The 26,575-nt window shown below is 56.7% G+C and overlaps 2 protein-coding genes across 4 annotated transcripts in view; both read right to left on the reverse strand.

Moving 5' to 3' along the window:
• Positions 1 to 12,110, reverse strand: part of PLCD4 (phospholipase C delta 4) — a 22,902-nt gene extending 10,792 nt beyond the window's left edge. The window contains exons 1-6 of the mRNA XM_029910498.1: positions 12,007 to 12,110; positions 5,748 to 5,806; positions 4,372 to 4,530; positions 1,392 to 1,620; positions 898 to 1,027; positions 370 to 601 (exon numbers count right to left, since the gene is read on the reverse strand). Coding sequence (XP_029766358.1) covers positions 370 to 601; positions 898 to 1,027; positions 1,392 to 1,620; positions 4,372 to 4,530; positions 5,748 to 5,806; positions 12,007 to 12,110 — 913 coding nt within the window. The remainder of the gene's footprint in view (positions 1 to 369; positions 602 to 897; positions 1,028 to 1,391; positions 1,621 to 4,371; positions 4,531 to 5,747; positions 5,807 to 12,006) is intronic.
• A 4,306-nt stretch (positions 12,111 to 16,416) lies between these two features.
• CNOT9 (CCR4-NOT transcription complex subunit 9) lies at positions 16,417 to 25,943 on the reverse strand. Of its 3 annotated transcripts, none has more exons than XM_024208913.3 (7): positions 25,716 to 25,943; positions 24,750 to 24,865; positions 23,228 to 23,337; positions 21,502 to 21,611; positions 19,557 to 19,655; positions 18,599 to 18,690; positions 16,417 to 17,884 (listed from the first exon to the last, which is right to left on the reverse strand). In XM_024208913.3, exons 1-7 carry the CDS (start codon positions 25,926 to 25,928, stop codon positions 17,716 to 17,718), a joined length of 909 nt encoding a protein of 302 aa, XP_024064681.1. In that variant the 5' UTR covers positions 25,929 to 25,943; the 3' UTR covers positions 16,417 to 17,715. The 3 variants fall into 3 exon arrangements, with proteins under 3 accessions (XP_024064681.1, XP_024064680.1, XP_024064679.1); XM_024208912.3 differs by having other exon boundaries at positions 16,417 to 17,887; XM_024208911.3 differs by having other exon boundaries at positions 16,417 to 17,890.
• Positions 25,944 to 26,575: the final 632 nt, after the last annotated feature.

A 26,575-nucleotide genomic window follows, 5' to 3' on the forward strand; every position in this document is an offset into this window, starting at 1 on the left:
AGACAATCCCCCATCGCCCCCCATGTGCCCGGCCCCTGCAGGGGTCCCTGTCCCACCCCAGACACACCCACGTGGCAGGCACACTGGCACAGCACTGTCGGTGTCCATGCACTTTTCACTCTTACTGTGACAGCAGTTGTAAGGGGATCACGAAAACTGGGCTTCGAATAAGAGGGCACCATCCTGGAAAGGGTGAGCCCCATTGCTCCCAGTCTGGGCGAGGAATCTGGCTGGGAACCCTCCACCCCCAGGAAAGGCCGAGAGCCCCATGTAACAGAGCAAGCAAAGAGCTGGCCGGGCCCTGTAGGGAACAAGCTGCCTCGGCCCCCAGGGCTGGTCCCTTCCCTTGCTCCGTTCCGTGACCCTCACCGCTCTCAGACGGCTCGTATCTGGCAATCAGCTCCATGGCGAACTCCTGCGTGTTCTCCCCCTCCAGCTGCTCCTGCTGCAGGAAATCCACGAACTCCAGCAGGGTCAGCTTCTTCCCGTCCTGGGAGAACGCCTGGAAGACGCCCAGCACCTCGTCTCGCTGCGTCAGCGCCTTGTAGAACAGCACGAACTCCTCGCCCTCCAGCGTCCCCGACTCCGACCCGTCGGCCATCTGCAGCGAGAGCAGGGCCTGGGGGACGCTGCAGGACTGACGGTGCCAGTGCATGCCCACCCGCCCCTGGCAGGATGGATGATGGATGGATGATGGGACGGTCGATGGATGGATGGATGATGCGTACGGATGGATGGGTGGGTCATTGAGTGGATGGATGGATGGATGGATGGATGTGACCTGCTCCGTCAGAGGGCTTCCTTCTGAAAACAGCCTTTGGGTGGGGGTGGCCAGTCTTTGGGGGGCAAGGAAAGGGGAGGCACCCAGCGTGGCCAGCCCCCCGGCACGGCACTCACCTGGAAGAGCCGCAGCGCGTGGTCCTCGTTCATGTCCATGTTCATCATCTTGAGGAGCTGCCGCACCTCCTTGAAGCTCATGCGCCCGTCCTTGTTCTTATCGGCCTTCTGGAACCAGTCGCAGATCCACCTGCCAGGGGGGCTAAGGAAAGCGACGGGACGGGGGGCTGAGAGTACCCTGCCTGAGGCGGGGGAGGGGAACAGACGGGGGCCGTCCACAGGCTATGGGCACCAGTGGTATCCCCCCTCACTGACCTAGCTAAACGCCCGCCAGCTCCCAATGCCCCCAGGACATGAGCATATGGCACATCCCTTCCCCATCCACTGGGGAGGAGACATCCAGGGGACATCGAGGCAGGCAGGCCCGTCCCCCAGGCTGACGGGGGTGTCTCCCAGCCATGCCCCCTGGCTTTGCTCCTCTGCGTGGGTGGAAGGGCACTGAGGGGGCACGGGAAGGGGAACCGGGGCTTGGGGCCAGGCCGGCGGAAGGATATTGATCCATCTTCTCCTGCTGGTCCATCTTGGTGACGATCTCCACCAGGCGGCGCAGGCCCCGGACCCAGCACTGCGCCTCCTCGGGGGAGCCGGCGATCAGGTCCAGGTTCCCGCGCCGCCCGTGGAAGACGACGGTGAAGCAGTGCTCGGGCGGGAACTCCTCAGCCAGGCTCTGCAGCACCTCGGACTGGTGCCCCTCCCGCACTGTCTCCACGTCGCTGATGGAGACTGGAAGGGAGGGATGGGTCAGGCTCTAGAGGGGGGCAGGGCCTGTGCCAGATGTCATCGCCCCAGATCCACCTGTCAATCCCTCCGTCCATCCGTCCCTGGAGTCTGTCCCTTGGTATCTAAACACTGGGAGGCCCTACACAATAGGGACCCTGCTCTGGAGACCCCGTTGGTGATCGCTTCCCTGACCCATACAGCACCCATGGTCTCCCACAGGATAGAACGCTGGCTAGATTGTCGGCTCCATGTCTAGTTGGCAGCCGGTATCAAGCGGAGTGCCCCAGGGGTCGGTCCTGGGGCCGGTTTTGTTCAATATCTTCATTAATGATCTGGAGGATGGCGTGGACTGCACCTTCAGCAAGTTTGCAGATGACACTAAGCTGGGAGGAGTGGTAGATACGCTGGAGGGTAGGGATAGGATACAGAGGGACCTAGACAAATTAGAGGATTGGGCCAAAAGAAATCTGATGAGGTTCAACAAGGACAAGTGCAGAGTCCTGCACTTAGGACGGAAGAATCCCAGGCACTGCTACAGACTAGGGACCGAGTGGCTAGGCAGCAGTTCTGCAGAAAAAGACCTAGGGGTTACAGTGGACGAGAAGCTGGATATGAGTCAACAGTGTGTCCTTGTTGCCAAGAAGGCTAACGGCATTTTGGGCTGTATAAGTAGGGGCATTGCCAGCAGATCGAGGGACGTGATCATTCCCCTCTATTCAACATTGGTGAGGCCTCATCTGGAGTACTGTGTCCAGTTTTGGGCCCCACACTACAAGAAGGATGTGGAAAAATTGGAAAGAGTCCAGCGGAGGGCAACAAAAATGATTAGGGGGCTGGAGCACATGACTTATGAGGAGAGGCTGAGGGAACTGGGTTTGGTTAGTCTGCAGAAGAGAAGAATGAGGGGGGATTTGATAGCTGCTTTCAACTACCTGAAAGGGGGTTCCAAAGAGGATGGATCTAGACTGTTCTCAGTGGTGGCACATGACAGAACAAGGAGTAATGGTCTCAAGTTGCAGTGGGGGAGGTCTAGGTTGGATATTAGGAAAAACTATTTCACTAGGAGTGTGGTGAATCACTGGAATGGGTTCCCTAGGGAGGTGGTGGAATCTCCTTCCTTAGAGGTTTTTAAGGCCCGGCTTGACAAAGCCCTGGCTGGGATGATTTAGTTGGGAATTGGTCCTGCTTTGAGCAGGGGGTTGGACTAGATACCTCCTGAGGTCCCTTCCAGCCCTGATATTCTATGATTTTGTGATGGCAGAAAGGGGGCTGTGATGGGGGGATGGAGAAGGGAGGGTCTGACAATTAGAGTCAGACACCCCGGGGGAAAAATATAAGAACGGCCAGACTGGGTCAGACCAAAGGTCCATCTAGCCCAGTATCCTGTCTTCTGACAGTGGCCAATGCCAGGTGCCCCAGAGGGAATGAACAGAACAGGGAATCATCAAGTGATCTATCCCTTGTCATCCACTCCCAGCATCTGGCCATCAGAGATTTAAAGATCATGGGGTTGTGTCCCCGCCAATCCTGGCTAATAGCCACTGATGGACCTGTCCTCCAGCAACTTCTCTCATTCTTTTTTGATCCCTGTTATACTTTTGGCCTTCACGGGGGATCTGAACCCCAAAGAACAAGCAACTGTCTGCAATATCAATGCACTATAAAAGGTCTGTTATGCCAGCGGTCGTTAATATCATTGGGTGCTGTGGGTCCAGAGCTGCGGCTGCGTGCTGGGAACATGTGCCCCAAAAACGTATTTCAGGAACACTTGACACACAGCGGAACGATTCCTGCCTGTTTGCCGGGGTCTCAGCCAGGTGCTGCCAAAGACAACGGATGTTACGTTCACGTCCGATTCGACAGGGGAGGGGAAGTCACCAGGGAGAGACAAACTGCAGGGGGAACTTTCTCTGGGGAGACGCTTCTGAAGAATACATTGCAAAGGTTTACTGGACTAGAAAAAGCAGGGGAGAGAACCCCTTCGTTATCCACCACCGACGGGGGAAAGAGGCCAGCGCTCATGGGATCCGTGAAAGGTGGATCCTTCGGGCCTGTGGGTTGAAGACACTGAGAACTGACCGTAAACGAGCCATTGCCAGAGACCCGGCTTGCGACTGGTAAGTTCTAGACACGCGAAACCGTTTTCACATTTGTTTGATTTGTAACCAGACGCACACGTTCTCTGTCTCTTCAATCTCTGCTCTTTCTTCACAGCCCTTCTGGTTTGCCTGTAAACCCTGTGAGCGCTGAGGAGCAGGCTGCGGTGTGTACCGGCTCTTTGGAGGCAGCGCCTTTAATCATTTCGGTGAGTGTTCTGTGACGCTGCAGAGAGACACCTCCAGGGAGCTCAGGAACTGAGGGTCGCTGCATGGCACCTTCACGGCCAGATTAAGACTGGCAGAGTCTCGGGACTTTGCTGGTGTGGTGGACAGGCTGGTGTGGCAGGCAGCTGTCCCTAAGCTCCAGCAGACCCCGAGCAGAGCATCACAACAAAGCAGGAATCTCAGGGCTCCAACTGGGAGGGACATGGGGAACACCTTCCTGCATGGACACGCATGCACACACATACACAATCACACACACACACATGCATCTAACCACCCATATATACAATCACATGCCTACCATGCACATACCCATGTTTGGCCACCCACCAGACACACACCTTGGTTTGTGTGCACACAGCCGCACACTGTTCACTCTGAACCCTACTGAGTGCCCAGTGGGCTGGCACACAGCAGTGGCTGTACTCACAGGTATATTTGGTGTTGCCGTTCTTCTTGGACTTGTACCAGACAGTCATGCAGTCGTCCTGCAGCTTGAAGTATCGCTGCTTCTTCCAGCTCTTGGACTTCACCTTCCGCATCAGAGTCCCCTGCTGCATCTGCTCCGGGGTCTCATCCGGCGGGGGGCCTGCGGGGGGGGGGGGGGGGGGGGAGAGCAGGTGCTCAGCGAGGGAAGACCGGGGAGGTGCACAGTGCTGGCTGGCTGACACCTGCCCCCCGAGACCCAGTCGGCTCCCCGGTGATATGGGGACTCCTAAGGGGACCATTGGGGCTCATCAGCACTTGCCCCATCATGCAACCAGCATCACTGGCGCAAACCTACTACACTGTTAACCCTTTGGAGCCTGTGATAGACCTACATGCACTTGTACCTACGGGACAATGGCCGCAGCACCCCGAAAGGCAGGTGGGGGGCAATTCGGCCATAGTTACAATGATTCAGGAGCGGGGTCACTCCAGATTCACACCAGGGTGCCTGAGCGCAGAGTCCGCACTCTCCCGTTACACCTCACATGGGGCCAGCCCTCAGCTGGTGCAAACGGGCAGAATCAGCAGTTTTACACCAGAGGATCTGGCCCCAGAGACTTCTCCTCTTCCGTGGTGTGGAGAACCCCGCCGCTGAGCCTGGGTGAATTGGACTTGTCCCAAAGATGCCAGCCCTGGGGCTCTGGGGGCATTTGGGGCACCGCCTTGGAACAGACTGATCCCGACTGGAATTCCTGTCCCTATGCCGGGGTGCCTCCTGGGAGTTGTAGTTCCATGTCCGGGGTGCCTCTGTTCTCCCATATGGGCCCTGCTCCCCGGCTGGCCTGGAGGGATCAGCTCACCCGTGGAGAGCTAGTGGCCACTAGGGTGACCAGACAGCAAGTGTGAAAAATCGGGACAGAGGGTGGGGGGTAATAGGAGCCTATATAAGAAAAAGCCCCAAATCTTGGGACTGTCCCTATAAAATCGGGACATCTGGTCACCCTAGTGGCCACGGGGGAAGTGCTGTAGCTCGCCCAGCTTCCCTGGGGTCGCAGCAGGAGTGACCGTGGGGAGCCACAGATGCTGGCTGGCCCCGCTCTGCCCCAGCTGTCCGAGCTCTCCCCCCCCCGGCATGCGCTGCTCTAGCCCCTGTTTCAGGTTTGCTGATCGCTCGAGCTCCACGGCCCACAGACCCAGGGAACAGGACGAGGCCGGGGCCCAGACACTACAGGGGGCAGGCTCCCCCCCCCCCACCGCCAGTGCTGGCAGGATTGTGACTGGGTCTGACCCCGCCCCGTGACTCGCCCAAACCCGTGTCATTCACTCCTGCCCCGCCCACATGCCGTTCAGCCTGGGGGACGCTCCGGGGACACTCACGGGGGCTGTAGAGGTGCAACGCCATGGGGCTGTCGTCAGGGGCTTGGCCCGACGGGCATCTAGCAAGAGAAAACACCAGAGTCATTCAATACAGTCACGTCTGCCTGGCTCATCCTGCCAGCTCCTGCCCCCTGGCACCATGGCACTCTGCAGCAGGACGGGGGTGTTGGCAGAGCTGGGGGGGAGCTCAGGGCTGGAATAGCAGGGGTTTCATACACCGTGCACGGGATGAGAACACGAGAGGACTCCAGGCGTGTGAAACAAATTAGCTCTTTATTAAGGGCACCGGTGACAGAGGTGCTGCGACAGCGGCATTCCAGCCATGTGCACACAGACTGACTGCCTGGTGCCTCCTCCAAACGCCAGGTCACCCCTGCTCCAAGTTCCACGCCGATTGCTCCATCTTTCCTTCAACTACCTTTGTAGTTGTTGTAGCTTCTGGGCCAGCAACTGCGGACTTGCTGGGGCCGGGTGACTCGTACAGCGCCCACCCAAGGGACGTGGCCTTCACCGTCAGGCCACTGCAGCCTGCTCGATCTCGTAGGCCCTGCGGCGTGCTGGCCTGCAAACCAGTCTGCACTTCTCCTTTGTGTTATCGCTGCTGGTGGGGGACTGGCACTCGCCCGGCTGCCGCCGGTGGTCTGTTGATGGGGTCCTGTTTGTTCGCTGTGTAGCTCACACACCTTGTTTCTTCTGACTCTCCTCGGTTGGGCCAGTTGATACCGGGGCCTTGGCCCCGCCTGCCCGGGGGCGCAGAGTGGCTGCCGCTACTCGGCGGTTCTCTTCAGTTTCATCTCTGCCACTGTCCTGAGTCTGTAGCTACCTCAAGGTTGCTACAGCAGTGGGGGAGCTGCACATTGGGATTGGGGGCACGGGCAGAGCTGGGGCAGAGGGAGCCCAAGGCTGGGTCACCAGGAGGCTGCAGGTCGGGAGTGAGGGGCACCGGCAGAGCTGGGGCAGAGGGAGCCCAGGGCTGGGATATCAGGGGTTGTGGGTCAGGAGTGAGGGGCACTGGCAGAGCTGGGGGAGCCCAGGGCCAGGACAGCAGGGCAGGGGAGTTTAAAAACAGGACTGGGGTGCCCCCGCAGAGCAGCACGGGGGGCTGTCAGGGCCTGCCTGCACTCAGCCGTCTCCAGTCACCTCTTTCAGCCCGTCAGCTGCACATCTGGCCCCGGAGCACGCTCCGGATTCAGGAAAAGCCCGAGGGTGTTTTATTAGGCAGCAGGTTTAAAACAAACACAAGAAAGTATTTTTTCACGCAACGCACTGTCAGCCTCTGGAACTCCTTGCCAGAGGGTGTTGTGAAGGCCAAGACTATAACGGGGTTCAAAAGGGAGCTAGATAGATTCATGGAGGAGGAGTCCATCAATGGCTATTAGCCAGGCTGGGCAGGCAAGCAGCCCAGCTCAGACTTTCAGGAGCCGCTGGGCAGAACAAACACAAAGTCCAGTTGGTCTGGATGGTGGCTTGGCTGGAGAGCCCCTGGAGGCTGGTGTCACGGAGTCCCCGGGCGATGCTCTGGAACTGCTCCCCACAAAGCCAGTCAGGACTTTGGGGAGCCTCCTCTCCCTTGGAGCAGACTGTCTTCAGGGCAAGAAGCTCACATGGCTTCACCTTCCTAGGTCTGACCTTGGAGCATTCAGCATATGCCCCTCCGTGCGCTTCCCACAGCGAGTCCGCCCAGGCGGGGTCCTGGGGAAGCCAGAGGGTCCTGCACCCCCCACTTCGCAGTCAGACGTGACTCTCGGCCAGCCAGTAAAACAGAGGTTTATTAGATGACAGGAACACGGTCTAAAACAGAGCTTGTAGGTACAGCGGCAAACGGGACCCCTCGGCCGGGTCCATTCTGGGGTCCCGTGAGCCAGACACCCCCGTCTGCTCTCACTTCCCGTCCCCAGCCAGCTCCAAACTGAAACCCCCTCCAGCCCCTCCTTTCTGGCCTTTATCTCTTTCCCGGGCCAGGAGGTCACCTGACCTCTTTGTTCTCCCACACCTTTAGCATCCCTTGCAGGGGGGAAGGGCCTGGCCATTAGTTGCCAGGAGACAGAGTGTCGGTCAGAAACTGAGGCACCCACACAGTGTTCAGAGGAAACATTAAGAACAGTCCCACTTCCTCACAGCTGGCTGGGACTGTGGCGAGAGACCCAGGACTTATGGAGATAGACCTACCTCCTAGAGCTGGAGGGGACCCCGAAAGGTCATGGAGTCCAGCCCCCTGCCTTCACTAGCAGGCCCAAGTGCTGATTTGGGATTGAACTCACACCCCTGGGATTAGCAGGCCAATGCTCAAGCCACTGAGCGATCCCTCCCCCCTTCCTGTTTGTCCCTGGCTCCTTGCCGTCTCCTTGCTGAGCACCCCGCCTGGCCTGCGTGGGCGGCTGCCCGGAGGTCGGCACTCCCAGGCGGGAGCTGCTCCAGCCAGCCTGTCGGAGGGGACTGAACCAGGGCGGTGGGGCGGTCTCCAGCTGCCTTGGGGGAAGAGGCTTTAGCCACACACAAGGGCTCAACCCAGGGGGAACTGGGCGACTGTCTCTCATTTGGGCTCTGCTCCTGGGCCCTTCTCTGGGGCTGGGGACATACGGCCCCTCACCCTGCTCTCCCCTGGGCAAAGCCAGCCGGAGGAGAGAAGCACCCCACTTCCCCCCACCTGGCCGCCCTCTGGGCCCCTCAGCAGAGCGCCCAAAGCCTGGGCACTCCCAAGGCCCCTGGCTCCCCCCCACACCCCACGGGGCCCGCTGAGATCGTCCACCTGCCCAGCGCTCAGCCTTCACCCTCCCCACAAGGGGTCCCAGCCCGGCGCAGACCCAGGCAAGAACCGCTGTCCCGTCGGTGCAGGGAAAGGGCTTGGCTTGGGGGACCGTGGAGAACGGGGGAGGAGCGCCCTAGCACCTGGTGGGGGCGAGATGGGAGGGGATGGGCCTCTCAGCTGGTGGGAACCGGCCCAGCCCCATGGACTTCACTTCGCTGCCCCAGCAGAGCCAGGGGGATTTCCAGCCGCTGGAGGGGGGAGGACGGGGCAGAGCGAAGGGTCCCATTTTGATCACGGATTGCTGGCCCTGGGCAGGTGTTTGCATGGGATGGAGCTGCTGGGTGCGGGCCAGAGGGCGGGAACGTGGCTGTGCTGGCAGGTTCGGCGGGGAGGGGGCTGGGTAAGTCTCTCCCACCAGGGTGCAGAGGAATGGGAGATGCTGCCAAGCAGCCGTCCCTGTGAGCGGGGGGAACCTCGGGGGGGTTCAGGGCTAGTGAACTGCTGCATGATGGGGGGACACCAGGGCCCTCTGCAGCTCGGGGACCCTGGCTGCTGATTGCAAAACCCCGCAGAGCGCCAGGGTGAGGCCGCTGCCCCGGCCAGCATCCAGCACTGGGTCCTCCAGGAAGGCTGGAGCCAGGCTGTCCTAGGACACAGGAGCACCACGAACGGCCTGGCCGACGGGGACGAGTGAAAGGCCCTGTGGGGATTTGAACCCACAGATCCGGGGAGCATGAGCGTCCCGCAGGGGCTGCTCTGAGCGCGGCTTGAGGCACCGCGCCGGGAGTCGGGCTGCCTGGGTTCCATTCCAGGCTACCACAGACTCACGCTGGGACCTTGGCAAGTCTCTGCCTCGCCCCCTGCCTCAGTTTCCCCCGCTTGTGGCAAGCTGCAGGAAGCTGAATGCGTCAATGTACTTCGGGATCCTTAGGTGGAAGCGGCTGGAGAGGGGCAATCATCCACCCCCAGGGATCTGGACTGACCCCTGCTCTCCCCCCCCCCAGAAGGTGGCACCATCCCTGCCACCCTGTGGAGCATACCAGCTATCTGTAAAAGGCCCATCACCATGGCATTTAGGCGTCAAGGCTCCCAGGGGCAGCAGCTCCTGCCTGAGAAGCTGGGAAGGGTGGCAAGAGACCAGGGCCCGATCCCCTGCGGTGCTGAGTGCCTGCAGTGCCATGGGCGGTGGGTGCTGAGCACCTCTGAGAGCCAGATCCTGGAGCCGAAAGGGGGGGGGCGGGGACTGGGAGAGCCCCGGGAGCTGCCAGTGCCCAGACGGCCACGGGAGGCTGTGGCACAGAGCGCCTGGCACTGCCCAGCCCAGAGGCTAACTAAGGCCACAGGAGACCAGCTGGGAAACTGTCCCAAGCCGCACAGCACCGACCTCGTGAGAGCAATAAACCCAGCGGGAGCCAGCCCCGCACGGGCACAGGCTGCCTCCCTCCAGGCGTGTCCCCCCATACACCCCAACTCCCTGCAGGCGCCTCTCGGCTCTGCCTGGACGGTGCCCAGAGCTGCGGCTGCAGGAGGCATCGAAGCCGCAGGGCAGCTGCCCAGCAAGCCCCCGACACCCCCAAATGCCCGGGAAGCGGAGTTGCTGCCGAAGTGGGTCCCTTACCAGTGGCTGGTACCTCCCGCAGCCGCTGGGTCCCCTCCTCCCGTCCCCGTCTCTTCTCGGGGCTCTGTCCCACGCAGCAACTGACACAGCAGCTGAGCTTGCAAGGAGAAATGATCTCACAGCCCTGCCCAGCTCTGGCTCTCCCCTTAAAGGCACAGAGCCAAGGGCTCCCTTGTCACCCTGCCACTGGCAAGCTCAGGGATGGCGCAGGGAGCTGCTCCCTGGATGCCTGGCTGCACGTGGAGAGGAGAACCCCTCTCCCCACAGGCCCCCCAGCCAGGGACTCGCCTTCCCCACAACACATGAACTCACCTGGGCCTGGATCCCTTGTAAGAATCACCTGGCCCCGAATACAGTCGGCCTCGTTTTCACTTAACGCTCTGCCAGCCAGGACGCCTGGGTTCCGTACTCCGTCCTGGTCTCTCGTACCGGTGGTGGCGGCAGCAGCAGCCGGGGACACTGGGACAGAGACCACAGCTGGGGGATACACTGCTGTCTTGGGGCCACCAGCCGACCAACCTGAGGGATGAGGCTTCGTGGCTAGTACCCCTGTGTCCCCCAAAGCATGGATGGAAGGGGAAGTCTGAGCGTGCCCAGGGCCAATGGCAGAGCCGGGTCAGGGACTCAGCCACTGTCTGCTCTGGGGGTCGCTCCCCCGCCACCCCACACTGCAGAGCGGCCAGGGCCTCCAGCCAGTTACAAGCTGGGTCCATCTACGCTCACCCGTTAACTGGGCTGTAACGCTGCCGTTCCCGCTGGGCCAGGAACAGCCTGGGATTGAGCTGCTGACAGCGTCAGCCGGGATTGAGGTTACAGCCGCTTAGCAAGGGCGAGCAGCAACTCAGAGGTCACCTGGAGACCGGAGCCAGCTCTGAGCTTAGGTTTCATCTGCAAATGTATTCGCTGGCCTAGCACCAGCACCGTCCCTGCAAGGTTTGCTCATCCCCTGGGCTGGGGCCAGGTTAGACAGACGGGGTTTGCGGGTTGTGGAAACGAGCAGCAATAAATAAAGGAAGGGGGAGCCGGGGGGGGGGGGGGGAGATAGAGCCAGTGAAACGAACGAGAACAGAGCATTGGAAATGTACGAAGAACTTCCTTTCACAAAGGTCGGTGTGGTTGGGTGGCCCCTCAGCTCTGTGCCTCGCCGGCACTGCAGAGTGGGGAACGATAATCACTGCAAACCCCGGGGGGGTCGACCTCCCTGCCAGGGGCTGGAATTCCCACCCCGCAGAGACCGATGGGGCTGGCGGCTGCTACTCCCACGCAGGGCAGAACGCAGGCTCGGGGCCAAGGGGGTAGGTGCAGTGCAAGCTTCCGCTTACGGGTCTGTTCATGCACCTTTATCCTGGCCCCTAGCCCCACAGCTGCTCTGGTTGTGGGCTCTCCCGCTGCTCTGCTGATGGCTCTCAATCCTGACTGCTAGCCCCCCTGCTAACCCAGCCCTGGGCTCCCTCCCACCCCTCAGCTCTGCCGGTGCCCCTCAATCCCGACCCTCAGCCCCCTCCCCTCTCCCCAGCTCTGTCAGTGCCCCTCAATCCCAACCCGCAGCCCCTGCTAACCCAGCCCTGGGCTCCCCATCTCCCACCCCTCAGCTCTGTTGCTCCTCCTACCACTCCAGTATTATGTCCTGAAAGGCCAGCCCCTGTGATTTGAACACACAGCTCCTAGCCAGACACCACTCTCCAGAAACTCACGTCTTTTGTGATTTAACCTGGACTTGAAAGCAAATCCTTGAGGGGAAAAAACTAGTGCCTTAAATTGCCCTGAGCCCACCTCTCCTCCACTAAGTGGAAGGGCAGTGCCCAGTGACTGGGGGAGCTCGCTCTGAATCCGGACGCCCCCGCCCTCCTGCACTCACAGCTGGACACTGGATCCTGCAAGCGGCTCTGTACCTCCCGGGTAAGATGTGGACGGCGAGACAGTCTTTTGGGAACTCCCAGACAGCACTGGCCTCCTGCGCTTCCTTGCAGGTCACGTGCGTGACGGTGTACCCCATAAGGCTTCATGGGAATATGCTTATGAACGTCTATATGATATAACTGGAATATGTTTTAGGGTTAGGTTCTCTCTGCAAAGGTTACGATCTACTGAACACATTCCTCCTGGTTGTAGGCATGTGTCATTTTTGTACGTGAAGTTAGGAATATTGGCTGTGTACTGGCTTCATAGCCTGAGTAAAGCATTTGGGCAGCTTCTTGAGAAAGGAGTGTGCAAATTAAGTGCCCAGTCAAGAACCACTTAAACCAACAATGAACTCGAAGACGCCAATCCACATTGGAGCTTTCCCGGGAATGTAGCTTGGCTGGTAAGGAACTCAATCATGCATGGACATGTGACTTGCCCATGTGACTCCAAAACTCCATCTTGGAGCTGGACTTTGCATAGGAGAGAGGAGGGGGTCTCCACCCACAAGAGGAAGTCTATTTAAACCCCTGGGAGACCCCTCCATTTTGTCTTCAGCTAGCTAAAGAGAGAGCCTCTCCACCCCCAAGAATACCTGAGAGAGACTGGAACCAGGGACAGTAACTACAGGGGTGTGAGTGATTGCTGGACCCAGACTAGAAGGAGACTAGTCTGTAAAAGGAAGCTTACTGGAACTGGTGGTTTTATCTGTATTCAGTTTTCTTAGACATAGACTTGCGTGTTCCATTTTATTTTACTTGGTAATTCACTTTGTTCTGTCTGTTACTACTTGGAACCACTTAAATCCTACTTTTTGTATTTAATAAAATCACTTTTTACTTATTAATTAACCCAGAGTATGTATTAATACCTGGGGGGCAAACAGCTGTGCATCTCTCTCTCTCAGTGTTATAGAGGGCGAACAATTTATGAGTTTACCCTGTATAAAGCTTATACAGGGTAAAACGGATTTATTTGGGGTTTGGACCCCATTGGGAGTTGGGCATCTGAGTGTTAAAGACAGGAACACTTCTTAACTTGCTTTCAGTTAAGTCTGCAGCTTTGGGGCGCGTGGTTCAGACCCTGGGTCTGTGTTGGAGCAGACGGGTGTGTCTGGCTCAGCAAGACAGGGTGCTGGAGTCCCAAGCTGCCCGGGCAGGAAAGCAGGGGCAGAAGTAGTCTTGGCACATCAGTTGGAAGCCCCAAGGGGGTTTCTGTGATCCAACCCGTCACAACATGTCCAGGGTCCAAGGGGAAGCAGCCAGCACACAGCAGCTCCAGCACCTGGCATGTGGTTCAGGGCCAGCTAGGAGACGGAGACTTGGGGATTTTAAGGACACAAACAGGTTCTGGGGCTACTAGTGAAGCAGCGAGGAGTGCGGAAGGGTCATTCCCAAGCCACTGGTGCAGTGTGAATCTCTGTCCCCCTCTCCGGCACTACAGCTCGAAGCTGCAGCTGAAGTAGGAATGGCTGAATCACAGCGCTGAAAACATGCACCACTGAAGCCATCATCTTCCCTGGGTACAGGATCAACCCTCAGTCAGCAGCACTACGGACATCTGGGACACCAGCCCATCTGGGACACCAGCCCTGGGCCCATCTGCCCAGGCCTTGGGCCAGAAATGGTCTCTAGGGGGTCTCTTCTCTTCCCACATCATTTCTAGCGGGCGCTAGGGTCGGTAATGCCCATGCACACGTGCATAGGACACGTCCGCGGCGGAGCCAGGCCGGGTCTCCGGGCACTGCTGTGTTTGGGGCCGAGGTCGGCTACAAGGAGGGGTAGGAGCATTCACGCAGCAGTGGGCCAAAGACGCCAGAGGACTCCCCAGAGGCAGGCGGCAACAGGAGCATTTTCCTCCTACCGTGTCCCAGCAGAGCTGGGTCCCACTCTGCCTGCAACCCAACCCTCCTCCTGCCACCAGCAATTAGTGAGGGGGCTTTGAAACCCAAGTGGGGGATGGGAACTCAGGGGTGCCGTCCAGGAACAGCACCGAGAACCGTGCACCAGGGAGACGAGCGTGATCCCCACAGGGGGCCGGGAAACTGGAACCGGCCTGGAGGGAAGCCCCCTTCTGCCCTGGCTCCAGCAAGCGGGAGGAAGGCGGCACCTGCCAGAGAGACGCACCGGCCCCATCTCCTGCACCCCACGTCTGGAAGCAGCTGAAGGTGGGACCCAGGCAGGTTGAAATAGACCCTGGGCTTTGGCGAGGCCCCACTGGGACCAGAAAAGGCCTGGCCTGGCGAGCTCTGGGGCTGGGAAAGGGATGCAAAGAGCAGCGGCGCTGGCACTGGATGGAGATGGTCAGGCTGGAGGAGGCGGCACCGTTTGGAGGGGTAGTGGCTCTGGGGGGCTGCAGCAGAAGGCGGGTGCATTTCATGAGCCAGCCCACACCCCTCCACCAGCCAGAGGTGCCACTCAGCACCAGCCCCGGGCTCCATTGCCTCCTGCTCTTCCCACAGGCTCACAGGGTGCAGGACAAAACCTCACAAACAGTTTCAGCTGCAAACCCCATCGTGGGGGCCAGGACAGCCACTGAGGGGAGCTCAGAGCTACGGCGACTAACAAGCCACCCACGGCCATCAGCCTGACCGCTTTGCTCACGCGCTGTAACCCATCCCCGGCTCCCACAGCCTTAGAGTGCCTTGGGCGCAGTGCTCCTTCGGGGTCCCCGAAGAGCAGAATACCCAAAGCAGGAAGGAATGGGGGGAATGGCCGATGGACCGACAAGGGGGGGGGCTGTAAAGGATCCAGGCAGAGCTGGGGAGAGCCCAGATCACCTCCGTCCCGCTCTGCCAAGCGGAGCCGCCTCGCTCTAGACCCCGCTACAGTAACACCAGCCTGGCCCGCGGGCAGCACCTCGCAGAGGGAGGTGGGAGACACGGCTTCTAGGCCCAGCTTGTCTAGCCCCATCGGTGCCTCGGTTTCCCTACCTGCCACAAGGAGGCCAGGTCCTGTCAGTTCACAGCCAGGAATGGCTCCGCCGGTCACCGCCCCGCACAAGCCCGGACGGATTTCTGAACTCAGCCCGCCCCGGAGGTGCTGCCAGGCGTCTAGGTAACAGCTGCTGGGTGGAGGATTAGGCTGTTAGTGCTGACAGGCCCAGTGGAGCCCAGCTAAGCCTCTGCGTCCAGCTCTGCTCCGTCTGCTGGCCGCTGGCGCATGGTCATGTCGACGCCCTCAACCAGCGCAGCCCGGCCGCTCCCAGGGAGGCGCTTGTAGATTTCACCCCCACTGAAGGAAGGTAAATTTCATTTCTCCCTTGCTGGCAGCACCTGACATCGTCCCACGGGACTCACGCCAACAAGGTCCACCACAAATCACCGGCCGGCTCTTGCCGGGGTCCCCACGCAAGAAGGGGGAAAAGCCCCCATGCAAGAGGAGCCGCTAGGCAGGCTGAGAGACAGGAGCTGGAATTGGGTTCAGAGGGTGGCACAGGCCTAGCTCACACCGGAATCCCGGCCTCATTTACCATCTGCCTCTCCACGCAGCGCAGGAACGGCCCAAGCCCCGCTCTGGGATCTTGCCCCCGACTCTCTGCTTGTTTTACCCTCACTACACTTGAAGCAGACCTGCAGGCCCGAGCACAATGCAGATGCTCTAGCAGGACTGTGAATCCTCACACTGGCATGGCTGGGGCTTGGGCAGCGCCAGCGAGGGGTGGGTAATCTCGGCAGGGGAGTCAGGAGCTGGCTAGGAACCCCACCTAGGAAAGAGAGCACAAACTATCTGTTAACTGCTCCGCAGGAGAGCCGCTGCTTTGAGTACAGCCAGCAGGCCCAGGGAGGGGGATTAGAAATGAACCCCGCCCCCCTGCTCCCCCAGAAGCAGGGCAGCGTTTCCCTGGAGGTGTTTGGGAACCAGAGATTTCCACCTAAGACCACTCAGCACTACGTTGTAGGACCTGACAGCGGATGGCTTCGGCCAAACACAAGATTAAGAGCCATCGCCGTGTTCCACTCATCTGAATGGCGCAGACAAGACACAAACAGCTCCTGCAACCAGACGCAGACAAGACCGTGGGGTGGGTCTAGACACCGGACAGGTCAGGGAGACAACCACTTAAAACGGCCAGTATCCTCCCTAGAGCGGATTCGCCTCCCACTCCCCACCCCCAGTCACCACTGACCAACCCAGGATCCAGGAGCCTGAGGGCGCGCTTACCCGGCCTCCCGTATCTCCTGCCTGCGGACGGCCCCTCTCTGATCCCACACTCAGAGATCAGACGGGAACAGTGGTGCTTTGGGGTTTTTTTTTATTAAGTTTAAGTTACAAAACAGAAGCATTTTTAAGTCGCGTCAAGGCGGGGATGGCAAAAATGAGACTATCCGTTATAAAACCAGAGCCCGGGGTAAGGGAGGGAGCCCCCGTCCCGCGGGGCTGGCCACGGGCTGGGGGAGGAGAGGCCTGGAGGAGGTTAAGACACTGTTGGCACAACAACATGGCCGACGATCAGCAAAAAGGGACAAAGCTTCTCCCCTAGGAAGATTTGCCTGCTCGGTGCCACAGCCAAGCCCAGCTTTCACTGCAGGGCGAGGGCGTGGCAGTCACCAGGGGGCCCCGGCTTCTAGCCTTGCTGGACAAGTTACAGCCAACCTGCCTCCCCGCTCGGATCAGCTGGAAAAGCTAGCCTGTCCCTCTCCACGCAGGCAGGCGAGCGCCTTCATTGCTGTGGGCTGAGGCAGACGCCAACACTGGGCCAGGGGAGAAGGGGTGGATGGGGGACGGACAGAAGAGCCAGAGCCCTTGTGTATGGAGGCAGCCTCGAGGCCTGGCACCCCAGAAAAGCTGACGTCCCCGGAGCCCTTGGCACCTGCCTGAACTGGCTCCTGCCACGTCCCCTGCTGCCCAGAGGCAGGATCTCCTCCAACGGGCTCTGGACAGCAAAGCGGCCGAGCTAACACATTCACGAGCTGCTGCCCTTCAGCCCGGCCAGCAGCGCGGGCGTCCGAACCCAGCTCCGTCCTGCGGGCAGAGGGCAGCACTAGGAGGAGGTGCTGTACTTCAGTCCAGGGGACGCCGGAGAGCCAGTTCACGGGGCTTTGAGCACGGCAGTCACAGCGGCTGCAATGCACAATTTACAGCCCAGGAACGCGACCCTGCTGTCACCTCCACCCCCAGGGACGGGCCAGAACCCAGGATCAAAGCCTTCCCTCGCTCCCCCAGCCAGCGGAGCGCAGATGGGCCTGGCTCCAGCCATCGCCCATGGCAAACGGAAACCAAAGCCCGGGCAGGCAGCTGCGGCAGCCAGAAAGAAGCTGCTTCATGTCAGACGGGGAGAGAGCCGCCCCCTGGGCGAGACGCAGCCGGTTCGCGCTCTGTGGAGGGGATAAAACAACTGGGTCAACTTTTATTGAGCTCGCTTGTCTAACAGACTTGTAAACGGTGAAAGTGACAAGGAATGCGAGGCCACGCGCCACCGGCACGGAGACTGCGCTACGGGGAAGAGTCCACGTCCAGCACGGCCCCAGGCAGACGCCAGCCGAGCTGGGAAGAGGCGGTGCTTGGCTTTTAAGCTGCAGTAACAGTATGTGCTGGTGTCACAATCCCCCCGCGGCTGGGGGAACGGTCCTGCTGGCTGGGAGGCGGGCAGGCCGGAGGCTGGCCTGTGCACCCAGGCGGTTCTGGAAGAGGTCATCGGTTCCTGGTTCTCTGTAAACCTGAGCTGTTTCCTCCCTGGTGCCCCGCCCTCCGCGGGTGTCATTGCGGGGGCAGGGGGATGCCCCTGGGGTCGGTGACCTGACCCTCCTGCAGGTTCTTGACGAGCTGTGCCAGCCAGCGCTTGGTGGTGGTGTCGTCCTTCAGCACCTGGGCGAAGGTGGTGTCCTTCAGCTGGTCAGGAAGGCACTGTCTGAGAGCCTCTCGTGCCCTACATCAGGAGACAAGAAACAGGGGGACCAACAAATAAACTCACATTGACAAGAGGGGAGCAGGCCCCCTGCTGGAACATTACAGCCTGGGACAGGCTGCTCTGAGCACGCCTGGGAAACTCCGCCCCCTAGACCATGGCCAGGACCTCCCTCCTCCCCAAACCCAAGAGCTCCAGGCAGATCCCCCACATTAAAGGGAACTGACCCAAGGGCCCCCCCGTCCCAACACATTCCCAGTCACAACCCCCTTCCAGACATGAGGGGGGCGGCATGTCTGCACAGGAAGCCGAGTCAGAAGCTTCAGAGACTGCCCAGCAAGGGACGGAGTAAATACAAATATACCTAGCCAGAGAAGTGGCCCCTCGTTACTCCACCACTCCGCCCTCCACGAGCCCTTTGCAGCACTTCTCCGTGTCACCCGCCAGCACAGCCCCAGAGGAGCGAGGCAGAGCTCACGCAGCGGCACTGGTCCCTACGGGGTCAAGTCACACTGGGACAGTTGTAATTTATGACCATTCAACCTGCGTTACAAAAGTCAGGCAGAGCCCAGGTGCTGGGGGAGCTCACAGGCCTGGCACGAGAAAGGTCCCAAGGCTGACCGAGAGGCAGACACACGAAGTGGGAATCCCGATGGAACGGCACTTCCAGCGAGAGGGGGAAGCACCTTTGCTCTCTGCCGCCCAGGAGCCCCTGAAAACTCCTAAAATGTTTACCTTGGGTTATCGGAAAGGCGAAGGTAGCAGCGGACCACGTGTTTCAACAGCCTTGCTGACGGCTCCTTGGAGAGCTGTAGGACCATCTTACCCTGTTCAACAAAGGAGCGGCTCCAGTTAGAGAAACGGTGTTTAGAAAAAGCACTAGGAAGTGCTGAACTTCGGTGGTTTTGTTTCATTCTCCCAGGACCGGGGCCGGGTTCTGGCAGCCACCAAAGCGGAGGTGACTGGTGCCTGTTGGCAGGTGGATAGCATCTTTCCAGTCTAGCTTGTAACACTAATAGGAGATGATCCCAACTCAAAGATCCTGCTCAAACCGGGGCCACTACTGCAGGGCTCTCTCCAACCAAGACCCACTTACAGCTGGATGGACCCAGAGGTCATTACAGATTACATCACCGGCCATTTCCTTCAAAACTTGATTAATTCATATTCAACCCAGGACCTGCAAGAGTTCCACCTCCCTGAGCTTTGGTCCAAGGGTCAGGATGGAAAGCATTTCCCAGGACTATGTTTTCAGCATCTGCTCACTGGGTTTGCCTATAGGTGACAGCATTCCCCCTCCTTTAGAGCCGTAAGAGAGGGGTAACGAATGTCTAATAAACACTTGACAGAAATCGACATAATCCGACCTCAGGCCCATTGGATATTAACTGATCTATGCTGCTAAAATAGCTCGTTTTGCATCGTTTATGTCCCACCTCACTCCCCTTACTGAGGGATCTTCCTTGGAGATTCTAACTGTGCAGGTTTTAGTCAGTCTATTCACAAATACCAACTCTGTGTTTTACACCCATCCCAGTAAGAGTTAGACGAGAAGCTGCCGGTGAATTTACAAAACTGACCCTGGGAAGCCTGAACAGGACAGACCCTTGGCAGCAGGTGCTATCATGGGTAAACACAAGCCGGGTGCTCCAGCGTAACCCCTGTAGTAAGTGAAGGGAGCAACCGACCCTACCAATATCATGGCGACATGAGAAAACCGCTCATAAGTCTGGCAGATATACGCCAATCCTGTATCATCTAGGAGGATCTTCTGTAGAATAAACGTAGCAACCTGGAACAGAGGGGAGAAATCACTTAACCAGCTGCGCCTGTAATGGACCACGTCCTGTTTGTTCTTCTGACAGCAACCCCAACCAACTGCAAAACGGACACATGCCAAGAGCACCAAGTAGTTCAACAGGGGTGGCTAACAGGTTTACTCAGTTTCAAACCAGAAGGAACAGCTGGTCTTTACACAGCACATGGAATTCACTGTGAAGGGGAGAAAGGAACAAACAGATCAGGACCCACCGACTCAAAGGGGCACCAGACCCTGACCTGAACAACAGATGCAAAACCTGCAGACACCTCTCCACCGCTACAGTGATATATCCCCCACAACACACCTTTCAGGATCCCTGGGCGCTGTACATACCTATCACAACATGTGGTGCACCTCACCCAATGCCCCAACAGCGACGACGTGGATGAAATCAATACTCCCCCGTATAAACTCGCACAGAAAAATGATAAAAGATGAACACACCACGTGTCCTGTGGGCGAACGCCTGTCCCAAAGCGATCGCTCTCTATCTGACCTACCAGTCCTCGGCCTCAAAGGGAACCCACAGAACACTTTCAAAAGACGAGCCTGGGAGCTTCAATTCATAGACTCAGAGAATCTCAGGGTTGGAAGGGACCTCGGGAGGTATCTAGTCCAACCCCCTGCTCAAAGCAGGACCAATCCCCAACTAAATCATCCCAGCCAGGGATTCATAACTTTGCTAGGCACTAAAAATCATGGTTTTAATAAAGACACTGGATTTATGGCTTGTTACCACAATCTGTAACCCACTAACCCCTCTTTTTTGTCCTATGACTGCCAGGGTGTTAATGGGCCACTTCACCTTGAATGTGTCCCCCTCAGAATGTGTGTGAACATCTTGCGTTAAACCATTTGTTTCACCTCCTATTTAGCTGTAACACCTTTCCCAGACCTGAGGAAGAGCTCTGTGTAGCTGGAAAGCTTGTCTCTCTCACCAGTAACAGAGATGACCTCACCTATCTTGTCTCTCAAATATCCTGGGGCAAACACAGCTAGAACAACGCTCCAAAGGGGAGAGGCAGCTACAGCAGCTGGATAACAACGAAGGGCTGTGTTGAGTCGTATGTTCACTAAGGCTATGTCTGCACTACAGCTGTACCGACGCAGCTGTGCTGCGGTCAGATCTCTCATGCAGCTGTTCTACGCTGGCGGGACAGAGCTCGCCCATCAGCATCATTAAACACCCCCAACGAGCGGCGAGAGCTGCGGCGGTGGGAGACGCTCGCCCACCGACACAGCGCTGTGCACTGCGCTGCTTATGCCAGCGTCACTTAGCTCGCTCAGGGGGATGGAATATTCACACCCCTGAGCAACGTAAGTAGTAGTGTGGACATGGCCTAACAATTACTGCCACGCTACCCGAGGTAACGGGCAATTCAGACCGGTCAACTGTCGAGAGAGGGGAGACAGAGGGGAACACCCCATCCCATGGCCCTGCTTCGCCATACACAACCTTGCCCCGCTGGCTTGTGGTTTTCATCTCAAGTGTTAACAGCCAGGCTGCCTCTCTGGAAGAGATGCTTTAATCAACCACCAGTGACTGGGCTAGGTACAGGAATGACGGAATACGATTCTCTGGCTAGTGCGGAGGAGGACGGTGGATAACATCCAGCTCGGATCTTCACAGCAACCTTTTGAAAGGCGATAAAGGGATCAGCAATTGCCCCTGTCGTTTTACGATGTCAAGTTGCAACAGGGAGAAGTTCAAACTAACTGGTAAGACGCACTGATCTGCTGCGTGCAGGGACATGAACAGAACACCTGGGAAACGGCCAACAAAAACAAATCACTTAATTCAACTAAAAGCAAATACCGTCTTGGAAAGTTCGCTGCCAGACTCCATGATGCGCAAGCAGAGGGGGATAATTTCTGTTGTCAACAAAAAGTTTATCACTTCTTGCTCATCCGTCTTCACCAGGGCCCCTAAAAACAGACAAAAGAGGTGCAGATTTTAATCCCTCCTGTCTTTGAAAGTGCAGCCTGAGCTAGGGGGCAAAGATTTCTACGAGCAGAGCGGTGACCAGAATGCAAGCACTGCTCAGGTTTGTCCAGCAAACGGGAGACTTTGGGCACCGCCCGAGCACGAAGAAGAATATCTGAATGGTTACGGAGCAATGGCTCAAGCAGCAGCCGTATCCCAAATTCGGCTTCTCGAACCGTTACCATCCGGTGGGGACAATCCTTTGGATTCCTAGCACCCGCTTTGCCGAAAGCGGCCCACCCACTCGCTTGTCTGGAACTTAAGAGCCATTAACCGGGGTCATGGTCAGCTGAGAGGACTGTCCAGTCCCATGCCACCTGGGTGGATCGAGCGGACTTGCAGCGAGAAGCAGGAGGGGTTACTGGGAATAAGGTACATATCTCACCGGAAAAGATTAAAGCGTTGATGCTACCAAGACTAGGGCAAACGCTACCTTCATCGCTCACTGGCTGTATCCCCGCCCCTTGCTTTTCTCTGTCTGACTTTACACTGTTTGCTTCACGCGGCAGGGACTGGGCCGTTTCTCTATGAAAACCAACTAGCACATTGTGACCAACATGGGGGGAAAAGAGAGGAAGAGAAGATGGCTTCATGCAACACTCAACGCCGGGTGACCAAAAGGTCCCTGGAAGCTGTGCTCCAAGCCTCTCCAAGGCACACATCCTCACCACGCTGCGCATGGGAGTGCAGACTGCTTCTCCGAGACGAGAACGGGGTGACTGGCATGGGAACGTGCTACATAAACCGGTGCCGGGCACTGCGCAGCCAGTGCAATCCTCACGCTGAATCTGCTGCCGTTTCTGGCTAGGGAACTGCATCGCTTCAGCAGAATGAAGCAAATATGCCAGTTTTGAAAAGGCAGGTAAAGTCTAGGCTTTGTCTCCTCCCAGCAATAAAACAAACCCGATCTGAATCATCGGTGGTTGACCACTGGCGACCTTTATGAAAAATGAATGCATCTTAGAGACGCCATCTTAATGCCCCACTTACTGTGCTGGGTTAGAAAGCTTTTAGGAAAAAAATAATCGAGAGGAAAATGACACCCAAGTAAATTCATGACAAGAAAATGGAGAAACACTCTGGAAGTTTGGCCCCCTCAGTAATTACTGCTCTTGACAGGCTCAGCTTGTAGCTGAAGAAACAGCAGCTTCACTGTTCCTGCAAGCGAACTCCCCACCTGCTTTGAGGCCAGGACTTCCCAATGCAGCCAATGTGCCAAACCAAGACACGGCTTAGGCGCATGCTATCGATACATCAGCCATGCACTTGTATTTGGTGTGAAAACCCACCAGCAACCCAGCCATGGTCCAAAACTCCAGGGTCTTTTCTACCACTAACACACAGAATTGATCTCCACAATTCCCACTAGTATTAATGGGAGTCACGCTGGTAAGCTCTCCGCACATCAATGGGAAGTTAGACGTTATCACATAACTCAGAAGATCACGTAGGGAAGGACAGCAACAGTGATTTAAGGTGCTGCTACACTAAAGGCATGGGATGAGTGGCCCATAGGAAAGGAGGAGCCAGTGCTCCCAGCGTTTGCATGACTGCTTACCAATCACTCCAAGGCTGGTAAGCCGCAGGTATTCAAATGGACGAGTCTTGCTAACTGTGTGCAAGAAGGGATACAAGAAGAGAGGGATGTGAGCTGCAAGGAAGGCTGACCTGGAAGAAAAGGCAGAAGACACATTGAACATACACCACGAGAAGCCAAGAGGGCTAAACAGAACACACAATCCAGTAACAGCGCGGTACATCTGCCTCCGCCTGACCAGACGTTAACACCCATCGCTCTGGGCGGGCAGGCAAAGTATCCTCCGTTTACAAATGGAGAGAGGGAGGTGACATGCTCTGGACGGGCAGGCAGGTGATGGGTCACAGGTACGGCTCCCAACAGGCGAAGGATCACACACATCCACATTTCTGTGTTACCCCATCTCCCCCATTCTGATCTGCTTCTTGTCTCACCCACGTAACAACTGATTTTGTAGGCTGTAGATACTTTGGTGCAGTGACTTATTTACCAGGTGCATGCCCAGCCCCCGGCCTGATGGGACCTCAATCTGCTTGGCCTCTAGATACTCCTACAGTATAAATATTGCACAAGACCTACTGTCACCACAGCACTCAGTCATCCCTGGCTCCCAGCCCCAGAACCCATTTCTGAGAATGGGCTGGAAAGAATTCTGATTGCGGGAAGTCCCCAGAGGAAGAGGTTCCCCTGTTGACATACCATTTCCAAAGGCCATCCTAGGGGAGTTCTACTGAACGCACAGGATTGTGTTCAGACTAAAGAGAATCCACCCTTCAGATACTGAGCTTGAGTTTCCACATTTTTATGAAGTTATAAAGGAATCCAGTGAAAAATCTGGACTGTTTCCTTGAAGCCTGGCTTAAGGAGCAGTGCTGTTAAACCTTGTTTGGCAGAGGCTGAAAGACATTCTGCTTCCTAATTGTTCCCCCAATTTCGTTACAGGGCCTTATTCACAGGGAGAACGGAAACATGAGAGAACATGGCCATTAGGCCGGATTTCTGCTGGGTTTCAGTCACAGGGCTTTCGGGCAAGCACCTGGATTATTCCTTTCCTTGTCCAAGCAACGGGGACAGTGAGGCCCTAGGATATTGGAGGGACAGTGTTCTCCAGCAAATAAGGCACTTGACTGGGACTCCAGGCGTGGCACTTTCACTGACCCGCTGAGTGACTTTGGGACATTTTCCCAGGCTGTGCCTCTCTTCCTCCCACCCGCTGTCTTCTCAAATTACACGGCAAGCTCTTATTCGGTGCTAGCACAACAGGGCCCCAATCTCAGCTGGAGTGTCTTGGGGAGACCACGTTTTAGAGAGCGGGGTATTTGAGGAAATCTCAAAATGCAATGTCCTATGTTTGGGGCTTCTGTCAAGCTGCATGCAAAGATCCCCAAAGCTGCTGTTTATCATCTAGTGTCATATGCCACACTGCCTTTAATGTGGCGGCAGTACAAAGAACTTACCACTTGCCTAGAGCAAACGATTTACCCAGCCCGACACACAGTTTACAGGGACCTCAAGGCTAACCAATATGACTGATGACATTTACCTGGTTTCCGGATGCGACGCAACGCACTGCAGGAGTGCCAGAGCATTGCAGACTCGGTTAGATTGATGGGCTGTCAGGGTTGGCGGGTTGATTGATGGATAAATATTTACAATTTCCTAAGAAAGTTAAACAAAGCAAAATTAAAGGAGAAAACCAGACCAAGCTGCAGAAATACATTCGCCTGATAAGTGGCTGCAAGTGCCAGAGAGATGGCTGCCTTCTGTTTGCCACAGCACTGCTGCAAGCATCATTTTAAAAGGAAGTTATGCAACCTGGGGAACTCAAACTTTGCCCAACTGAGGGCTGCACTGTGCAAATTGCCAGGTATCAAGGTGATGCATCTACTCTGCATGTAATTAAGCAGATTACAGCTGCCCTTAATTGTTGGTTAGATACTATGGTGACTGATGCCCTAGAAGTACCAACAAACAACAGCGGTGCAGTCCACTGTGCCTAGAAGTCCCAGCATGCAAAGCTCTATCCTGATCTAGCATATGCTGGGACCTCTGGTCTCCCTGAAGCGAAGACGCTATGGGTACCAAGAAGGATGAACTGCATGAGCACAGGGGGCAGTTATAAGGACGTGAGTGAGGAGGAAAAGTCTGACCCATGCCTGTCCATTTCTAACTTAAGCTCTTTCTGACTTTCTTCCCTTGCTCCATGCGTACGCTGAACAGGAGTTTCTCAGTGCCCGTCCCTCTTATTTTAATTTAATTCCTCAAAGGAAACCCCCAGGTCTCATACTCTGAGAGCCAAACAGCAGCTGTGGAACGTGTTGGACTGCTGAAGAGGCGAACAGGGAGGGAGGTGTGTGTTTTTATTCGGAAGGCTCTCTTGCAGTAGGAAGGGTTAAGTGACAGAGAGGTCACTCAGGAAACCCAAGAGACACCACATCAATGAGCGAGCTCTCCCGGTCACCCCCGCAGCACCCGAGCATCATTTCAGGTGCAAAGGAAAAGCACCCACCTGCAGAAGAGCTGCGATTGTGCCAAATGAGTGCCATAGCATTGGGGCCAGGTCAGGGACTGATTCACGCTTCTTACTCAGCTCCAGCAAGGCATTCTCACGGGTCTCAGGGCTGGACAGCTCATTAATCCACTGATAGATCTTCTCTCTATCCACCTGAGCCAGTGCTGTCGGCACAGGCTTGAGGGGAGACAATAAAACGGGTAAGTACATCACGGTTTTATCGGATTCAAACCAGGCCCTTTTCACTTTGAGAGAGACAGATGAAGCCAGGCAGTTAATGCAACCTCAATTAGAGGAGGGAGAAAGCCGCAGACCTGCTTTTCTAATAGTGTTCTGGATACAGATAATGGTCTCAGTTCAATGCTTATCATTTCACCTGCCACGAAACATGGACAGGTGGCTTTGCTTCATGGAATAAATCTATCGCTACTATAGTTTCTCTGTATCCTCTGGCAAAATGTTATCTAGCAACTTCCTTCAGCAACATTCAGTGAATCACACGACTTCACATCTATACAAGCAAAAGATTAGGACAGGTTATTTTTCATTCTTTTTCCAGTAGAAATCTGTGCTATATCACGGCGCCAACCCTGTCTACGTTAAGTATCTTTAGACCCTGCACTCAAAGTGTAAGCATAATAAAAATGTCTTTAAAGGAGTACTTAAGACATGTTAGTTTAGAGTCCACTGGTTTTATACCTCCCACAAGCTCAAGACAGCAGCTTTTCAACGCAAGCGACATTCACTCAAAACTACATGAAAATAAGTGTCCCACATAAATGAAAAAATTTCTAATTATTTCATCAACCTCCGCATGGTACAACGGGGCATTTTAAAAGTATTGCTAGAGAGACATT

Source organism: Terrapene carolina, unplaced genomic scaffold (genome assembly GCF_002925995.2).
Source record: "Terrapene carolina triunguis isolate 2854851 unplaced genomic scaffold, T_m_triunguis-2.0 Scaffold62, whole genome shotgun sequence".
NCBI lineage: Eukaryota > Metazoa > Chordata > Testudines > Emydidae > Terrapene > Terrapene triunguis.

Coding starts and splice junctions, on each gene's coding strand:
- CNOT9 (XM_024208911.3), bottom strand. CDS start 25,928: ATGTACTTACCCGTTTTATTGTCTCCCCTCAAGCCTGTGCCGACAGCA. Junction 19,656..21,501: donor GCAGCGAACTTTCCAAGACG/GTATTTGCTTTT, acceptor CCTCTGTTCCAG/GTTGCTACGTTTATTCTACA. Junction 18,691..19,556: donor CTCATGTCGCCATGATATTG/GTAGGGTCGGTT, acceptor TTTGTTGAACAG/GGTAAGATGGTCCTACAGCT.